General features: G+C 47.5%; 2 protein-coding genes across 2 annotated transcripts; both read left to right on the top strand.

Moving 5' to 3' along the window:
• The first annotated feature begins 1,019 nt into the window (after positions 1 to 1,019).
• Positions 1,020 to 3,644, top strand: LOC109751589 (probable polygalacturonase). Its single transcript, XM_020310467.4, has 3 exons — positions 1,020 to 1,710; positions 2,136 to 2,467; positions 2,802 to 3,644. The coding sequence occupies exons 1-3, from the start codon at positions 1,157 to 1,159 to the stop codon at positions 3,287 to 3,289; spliced, it is 1,374 nt and encodes a 457-aa protein (XP_020166056.1). The 5' UTR covers positions 1,020 to 1,156; the 3' UTR covers positions 3,290 to 3,644.
• Positions 3,645 to 4,254: 610 nt separating this feature from the next.
• LOC109751593 (uncharacterized) lies at positions 4,255 to 4,930 on the top strand. The gene has a single exon (XM_020310473.4). The coding sequence runs from the start codon at positions 4,374 to 4,376 to the stop codon at positions 4,731 to 4,733; it is 360 nt and encodes a 119-aa protein (XP_020166062.1). The 5' UTR covers positions 4,255 to 4,373; the 3' UTR covers positions 4,734 to 4,930.
• Positions 4,931 to 8,121: the final 3,191 nt, after the last annotated feature.

The following is an 8,121-nucleotide window of genomic DNA, read 5'->3' as shown; positions in this document are numbered from 1 at the left end:
ACAAGAGCACCATTCATCCATTTAGCAAACAAGCAACTAACAAATCATCTAGCAATCGTTTTAACAGAGACCATTGACACGCAGCCATCAATTTACCACCATTGGCATCGGCCATCAATTTAACAGGGAGGAGGTCAGAGGAGACGGGGAGCCGAGGAGGAAGAGGAGCTCACCAGAGAGCGGGGAGGGATGAGACGGCCTCAAGTGAGCTCATGCGAGGGCAGGGCGAGCTCCAACAAGGCAGGGCCGGAGCTGCTTGGCGAGATCAGGCGAGCTCCGACGAGGGCAGGGCGGGAGGTGCCAGTGAGACCGAGGCGGCGTTCGATGTTGGAGGCGGTTGGGGATCGAGGGAACTAGTGGCGGCTGGGGAGTCGAGTGAGAGAAAAAAAGGGGCTGGCATGATTGTTTTCATGTGTGCGATGGTGTTCGGCTCGAGTGGAATATTCTTTTTTTGGGGTTGGTGGCATATTGGATGTAATTCCAAGCTCTAATATAGGTAGTGACTTAATTTAAACCGTTTTATTTTGCAGGAGCTCACAATATCGCTAGAATCTCATGGGTTTGAGCCGAATTTTCATTACACTGATTCTGATGATTCTTGGATGATGTTGGAGAAGCAAGTCGGAGTTCTTTTCAGCTTATTGATTCCCCAGGCTCGGTTGTTGAGAATCACCTTAAAAGAACTAGCTCTAAGTGTGTGCTCCTCAAAAATAAACACTGATGCTTAATAAATTGGTTTATTCCTTATAAGCGCCTTGCATTATACAAGACCTAAATATCCGGCTTCCATAAGAACTGGTCGGCAGGTACTACAATTTCAAGTGCATTTTACTCATTTAAGCAAGTCAAACACTCCCTAAAAAAAACAAGTCAAACACAGCTCCCGATCGATTCGCGCAAAAACAACCGGTCCGACTCCGATCAGCTCCCAGTCAGCACTCTGCAGCAGCTTTATCCGCTCACCCCCTTTCAGCAGCAACAAACCCCTTTCTCGCCCCCACATCATCTTCCTCCTCCCCCCTGCTCCTGACGGCGACATGTCCTCCGATCCAACCGCAAAAGCCGAGCCTTTCGCGTGCGGTTCCTTCCCACCCCATGCTCCCACAGCAGCTCCACCATCGCTAGCTCGGAGACGAGCACACGAGTCACCGCCGCAATGGCAGCGCCCCCTCTCCTCCTGCTCGCGGCCCTGCTGCTGCTGCTCCCGGCCGCCGCGCGGCCCGCGCCCGCCCGCGTCTTCTCCGTGGCGGACTACGGCGCGGCGGGCGACGGGTCGCGCTACGACACGGCGGCCATCCAGGCGGCCGTCGACGCCTGCGCGGCGGCGGGGGGCGGCCGCGTGCTGCTCCCGGCGCCCGGGGACTACCTGACGGCGACCGTGCGCCTCCGCTCGGGCGTGGTGCTCGACGTGGCCCCCGGCGCGCGGCTGCTGGGCGGGACCCGCCAGCGGGACTACCCGCCCGAGTCGCGCCGCTGGTACGTCGTGCTGGCCGAGAACACCACCGGCGCGGGCGTCACCGGCGGCGGCGAGATCAACGGCCAGGGCGGCGCCTTCGTCGTCACGCCCAGCGCCCAGAAGAACATCATGGTCAGCTGGAACGCCACGGGGGACTGCCTGGGCGACGAGTGCCGCCCGCGGCTCGTCGGCTTCATCAACTCCAAGGACGTCGCGGTCCATGACATCACCCTCAACCAGCCGGCCCTGTGGTGGTCAGCTCTTCTTGCTCCCTAGCTTCGCTCTGATCCAACTCATAGAACATACATTGGCGAAACCTCTGGACTGATTGAACAAATGTAGTGTAGTCATGTAAATGCGCTGACTTGTCTAATCCTTTCACTCTGAACTCTGATGATACTAGAAGCACACACATTCGCCTTCAGCTGCTGTTATTAGTTGTTACTACTTGTTGTCGGTTCACTCGAGACAGAACGATACTATTTGGTAAGATTAGCAATCAGTTCATAATGATACTAGTAGTTAACCAACTACACACATTTGCAATCAGTTGCTGTTATTAGCTCTTACATGTTATATGTCCACTACAGACTTTAAACACACTTTGGTAGAATCACTGAACTAGAAAAATGAAAATTTCTTTCAACTGTTACTTGATATATGCTTGCATTCTCTGCAGCCTGCATCTTGTCAGGTGTGACAACTCGGTGATCCGCAATGTCTCTATATACGGGGATTTCAACACTCCTAACAATGACGGAATTGACATCGAGGATTCAAACAACACGATCATCACCGATTGCCACATAGACACCGGAGATGATGCGATCTGCCCAAAGTCTAGCACAGGGCCTGTTTACAACTTGACAGCAACAAATTGCTGGATCCGTACTAAATCGTGCGCTATCAAATTTGGAAGCGCAAGCTTTTTCAACTTTGAGAAGCTGCTCTTTGACAACATTACTATAGTTGATTCGCATCGAGGACTTGGAATGCAGATCCGTGATGGAGGTATTTTTTTTTGCTTCCAATTGTCAATGAACTATCATACTATCAGGCGGCATAACTGAATATCTTATTAAAAAAACTGATATGTTGATTGCCACTTTGAGGCATTGGGGGTGGGAGGGGGGGTGGGGGGCACTGCCCCGGCTCCCCTCCTAGGCCAAGCAAAGATAATAATTAACAGGTAGTGCTTGGGCTTAAATTTGTCTCTGGATAAAGTGTTGAATTGGTTTGGCACCTTGAAATTTTACTTAGCAGTGATCCTATGTTGTACTTTGAGCTATTGCTTTAATTAGTGTGCCATTTAAGCATCCTGATTTGGAGATACATAATTTTGCAGGGAACGTTAGTGATGTGACATTCTCAAACATCAAAATGCGCACTAGGTACTACCATCCTTCATGGTGGGGGAGAGCTGAACCGATCTACATCACTACCTGTCCAAGGCACCCTGATTCCAAAGAAGGCACCATTTCAGATGTTCGTTTCATCAACATCTCGTCAGTATCAGAAAACGGTGTTTTCCTGGCTGGATCGAAGCACGGCTTGCTTCGCAACTTGAAGTTCCAGAATGTTGACCTGACCTACAAGAGGTGGACAAACTACACTGGGGGCCTGTATGACTACCGACCTGGGTGCCAGAAGATGGTAAAGCACAGGACTGGCGGTATGATGCTGGAGCACATCTCAGGCCTGGAGGTTGACAATGTCAGGATGAGATGGTCGAGAGGAAGCCTGGAAGGGTGGGACGTTAACCCGCTCCTCTTCCGGCCATCCACTATTGACGGGCTGTCGTTCCACGATTGGCAGTCGCTGGATGTTCAATAGCGGACCAGCTGAATCTCACCCTTATCCACGATGAATAAGCCACGATTCTTGTGTGATATCTTTAAATAAAAGATCCCAATTCAAAACAGCACACTTTGTTGATTTCTGCTGTCTGCAAACATGGGGTATTCTTTTGGGAAGTGTATAAATAAACGATCCAATCCCAAACAGCATGCTTTACTGATTTCTGCTGTCTGCATGTATGGAGAGTCCCTGTCTTGGCTGTGTTCTGAGCTTGAATTCAAGACTGTAGAAGCTGAGTCATGTGAGCCGATTTGCACTTGTCAGTACTTGTTCAAGTGAACCTTCCACCTAAAGTGGACGAATGATGAAGTTTAGTATGCTGTGACAGTTTGAGAGAGCTGATCAATGGCTTGTGTTTTGTCCTATTAGTTTTTCATACTCCAGAATCATTTCTCCCCTAACAAAAGCCAGGCCAAGTAGATGGAGCTATCATTCATTTTTCAGATTTGAGCGTAGAAGTTTCTAGAAGTTTTTGCTGATATATTGACAAAAGAATGCCTTAGTATTTTTTTTTTGAGAGAATTTCATGTCAGTTTTTGTTTAAGAAATATGGCAGTCTTTATTAAATCACGACTTGCAAAAGTACAGCTGCAGTAATTAAGTGAAAGAACCGACCAAAATCTAGAAATAATTCACATAGCTATTAAAAAAAATCTTAAAGCATATTCTCGTCTATATATATATATAACACATAGCTTTTCTTTTGGGGGGAATGACACACACATAGCTAATATTAAAAAAATATGCTTGAAACATATTCTCATCTCATTTGGAGAGGAAATTCTATGTTTTTTTCGGCGGTCCCTTTTAGAACTAGTCCATATTTCTTTGAAAATATACTCGCTACTTCCAACCTCCGGCCCACTAAAGATCACCCCACTTCTTCCTAGCATAGCCCAACACTGACCAAGTCCAGCCCACTTACACCACTCTCTGCACTCTGCAGCGTCCACACCCCAGCCAGCCTCCTCGTCTCCGCAGATCAGCAGCCCCCAAATCGGCGACCCCTCTCTCTCCGATCTCCAATCCCCACCTCGCACACGCGCACCAACCGGGCACGATGCGGGCGATCTCGTCGGCGGCGGGAGGGATGCTGCGGGCGCGGCTGAGCGCGGCGGCGCGCCTCCGCGGCGGGCACGGCGACGGCGGGGGCCGGTGGACGACGCCCGGCCACGAGGTGCGGCCCAAGGGGTACCCGATGAACCGCACGCCGCCGCCGCCGGGCGAGTCGCGCAAGTGGGAGGACTGGGAGCTCCCCTGCTACGTCACCTCCTTCCTCACCGTCGTCATCCTCGGCGTCGGGCTCAACGCCAAGCCCGACCTCACCCTCGAGACCTGGGCGCACCACAAGGCGCTCGAGCGCCTCCAGCAGCAGGAGCTCTCCGCCGCCTCCGCCTCCGCCGAAGCCCTGTCCGAGTGATCCGCGAGCGCGCGCCCCAGGTCTGCCTCCAAACCTAGGTTGCCTCTGTTCTGTTTTGCTTCCAATAAGGATGGTTGTGAACTTGTGATGTACCAATCTGATATTGATGGGACCTGGGCTGAACACTATATTTCTGTTTCTGTTTTGTTGTTGAAATTTATCTGATGATGATGGCAGATGCCGTATGCATTTCCAAATGCCCTGTCATGTCCCTAAACATTTTGGTTTGTCTCGGCGTTGTATTATCTTGTGTATCCCTTATTTATTTCCTTGGTCATAATTTGCCACATGCTTTCGGGAGCGTAATTAGTATTGATTATACCTGTCTCTCTTCGCCTGAAATGCCTTGTTGCAGAAAATAAATAAATCAGTTGTCGCATTGAACAGCTTGAAATGTTGCTTGCTTGTTAGAACTTACAAGTGAACCTTGCTTTTGGAGGGCTTAGGTATTGTCCCTCTGCCTTTTCTTTTCCAATGATGAGTGGACATTCTCTCGATAGAAGAAAGGTTACACGCGATATGTTACTTCAGTAAATGATCAGGACCTATCTTTATAGAAGAGACAGATAAATAATATGTGTAGATTACTAAATAAATTTGAGTCTTGGCACGTGCTGGAAGCTTGGCCTTTATTTCTACTAGATAAAATATGAACAGCTTGTTGAGCTAATGTTATTAAAGTAGAGTATTGTTTGAACATTTGTTGCAAATTGCGATGAACCATGTTGTGTAAATCAGAGTTAAAATAGATATCATGAACAGTTACACACTTGAATTTCGCTGATCCTGTGAAGGATGTGTAATCCCATTATATTTCTGGACACCATGGTTGGTGGTAAATTTGCTCTGGTTATTGGATTAGGAGCTAGTTAAGCGTGATAGAAAGTCAGGAGAATAACTTTGCACTATATCTACTGCAGTTATTTTCTTTTTTGTTCATACTTCGCAGAGCTTATAAATGCATTGATTTGTTTCATGTCAAGTGTTCAACACAAACCTTCTACACATGCACTATCACTACCAAGACACCATTAACTCTGAACAATAGTATCTTCTTCTTTATCTGTACTTCATTGTGCAGCTAGTTTGGTATTTGGCAAATTGAGGAAAGGAATGGGAGGGGAGGGCAAAGGAGTGAGTGCATCTCAGGACACGAGTGTAGAGGCTAAAAGGATAGAGTGAAATCATCGACTGGCATGTGGCTGGGCTCATTCCCAGCTAGCCACACGTCTCTGTGGTAGACAGATTAGGGGAAAACTGGTTTATTCATTCTTGCCGAGATGGAGAAATAACTTAAGACACATGTTCTTTGTAGGATAAACTAGCAAACAACTATCCTGACTCAAATAAGAGGCCAACTCAACTCCCAAACCAACCAAAGAGTATATGATCTTAAGGATATCCTAGTAGCTTCCCTACATAGTATGTACAATGTCAAGGAGACCTTGCCTCATTTGTTGCTTTCTTCTCCAGCTGCTGCGCGTGTTGGCTTACAGCAGCTCTGATACGTTGTACCCCGGAAGGAGTCCATATTATTAAAAGCCCTAAGTTTAGGTGACTGGTTTATCTAAATATTAGTGCCAAGCCCAATATGGTTTATCATCTCGTGTATCTTTGTCCACGAGATCATGAGCAATTCTAAACATTAAAACATAGAGATAATGCGTAAACAGTGTTGTAGGTAGCGGTTAGTGGCATAGGACACTGGAAATGACTGTTTCTTTATTTCCTTATGATCAATGAAGGAGTGTAAACTGTTAACCAGTACGGTAGTTTGTTCTGTTGGAGAAGTGGCTGGGGAACGATTGTGTGACTGCAAGAGAGTAGAGAGGTCTCAAACTGAATAGACTGTTTCAGGGTTTCCGTGTTGTATCAGATGGAATCCTGCTGTAATAACTAGCTGGTATTTTGTGGAATGTCTTCTTACTGGTAGATCAGAGGAGTCAAATTGAGTGTCTGCTATATAGCACCTGCCCCAAACCTGTTGTATGATACCCAGAGCCCCTGCAATTTTTTTCAAAGAAACCAAGGCAGTATGTGGGATATAGATTAACGTTGTTATGGGTTTCTCAAAAGATTGTGGGTGGAATAATTCATGAACTGGGTCACCTTTGTTGGAAAGAGAAATTCGGACGACAGAAATCTATCACTGCAGATGAACATTCTTGGCCATGCCTCATTGCCCCACTAGTCTATTGTCAGTCTGTTCTTTTTCCTGTGACACTTAGTGTAAATGTCAATTATGAATACTTTAATTCATCAGGTTTATTAGTTTCACAAATAATTTCCTTGAAGTGTCTGTACTGTGTGCATCAATAGTGCCGTTGCAACTTTGTTTACAGAAAATGCTTGCTTTCTTGAGAAAATATAACTTACATTTTCACGCAATCAATGTTTTCTGTGATGAAGGATATGTCAGCAAGATATTTGACTGTTTGAGCATTCTGATTTTAGCAAGCATGGTGCCATACTGTTTTTTATGAGCAAAAGGCGTGAGTTGAACCTAACTAAGCAGAAAAGAATGAGGTGAATACTATGGCATATTGGCATTGAAATGCATAGCCACACTGATTCTCTCATTTGCTGACTTGTTCTCGTCATATGGAAGCAAACTGATACTCCCTCTGTTCACAAATATAAGATGTGCTAACTTTTTTGTGAATCGGATGTATATAGACATGTTTTAGTGTGTTTATTCACTCATTTCAGTCCGCATGTAGTCACATTGAAATATCCAAAACATCTTATATTTGTGAATGGAAGGAGCATTTAGCAGCCATCCTAGTTTATGACACGTTAAACATCTCACATATCTAATGACATCAGTGTTAGTTTCATAATTAATTGAGGTGTACTAACTAATGCCCTGTTTGGACTGGATGTAAATTTTATGTGATGTTGGAGTAAATGACCACGGGTAGCATCATCAGCCCCCCATGGTATTTCAAGACATCGGGGCCGACTGCGCCCCTCAAGCATCCATGACGAAGTGCCGCCTTCTTGGGCCGGCTGCCAGAGGCTGGCGGACTCCAGAAGGCAGCCTCGAGGTGGGCCGACTCCTAGCAGGCGGCCTTCAGAGAGGTCGGCTCCTACCAGGCGGCCCCTCGTGTCCTCAAAGTTTGCACTCACATAATCACGACGAGACGGGGCGTGGCTACAATGCAGCCTGCCACCCTCGAATCCAGGGCGGAGCGTGGCCACAGTGCAGCGTACTAGGCGGACATCCCGCGCCCGGCGCGACACTGTTGCCACGCAGCCTATGACATCATTCATGGTAGAGAAGGCCATGCTCCCACGACGGGCTGTCGGTACGGCCAGCAGGCGGCGCGCCCCACCTGTCCGTGAGAAGCCAGAAGGCGGTGAGCCCTGACCAGTCGGCTTAGGGGAG

This window comes from Aegilops tauschii, chromosome 5 (assembly GCF_002575655.3).
Source record: "Aegilops tauschii subsp. strangulata cultivar AL8/78 chromosome 5, Aet v6.0, whole genome shotgun sequence".
NCBI classification, from domain to species: domain Eukaryota; kingdom Viridiplantae; phylum Streptophyta; class Magnoliopsida; order Poales; family Poaceae; genus Aegilops; species Aegilops tauschii.
The sequence above is the reverse complement of the archived record's forward strand: the minus strand, read 5'-3'. Positions and strand labels throughout refer to the sequence as shown.

What these genes read in the sequence shown, in the direction of transcription:
- LOC109751589 (XM_020310467.4), top strand. Translation starts at nt 1,157, where the DNA reads ATGGCAGCGCCCCCTCTCCTCCTGCTCGCGGCCCTGCTGCTGCTGCTC. An exon ending in AACCAGCCGGCCCTGTGGTG is followed by an intron (nt 1,711 to 2,135) that starts GTCAGCTCTTCT and finishes CATTCTCTGCAG; the next exon opens with CCTGCATCTTGTCAGGTGTG. An exon ending in AATGCAGATCCGTGATGGAG is followed by an intron (nt 2,468 to 2,801) that starts GTATTTTTTTTT and finishes ATAATTTTGCAG; the next exon opens with GGAACGTTAGTGATGTGACA.
- LOC109751593 (XM_020310473.4), top strand. Translation starts at nt 4,374, where the DNA reads ATGCGGGCGATCTCGTCGGCGGCGGGAGGGATGCTGCGGGCGCGGCTG.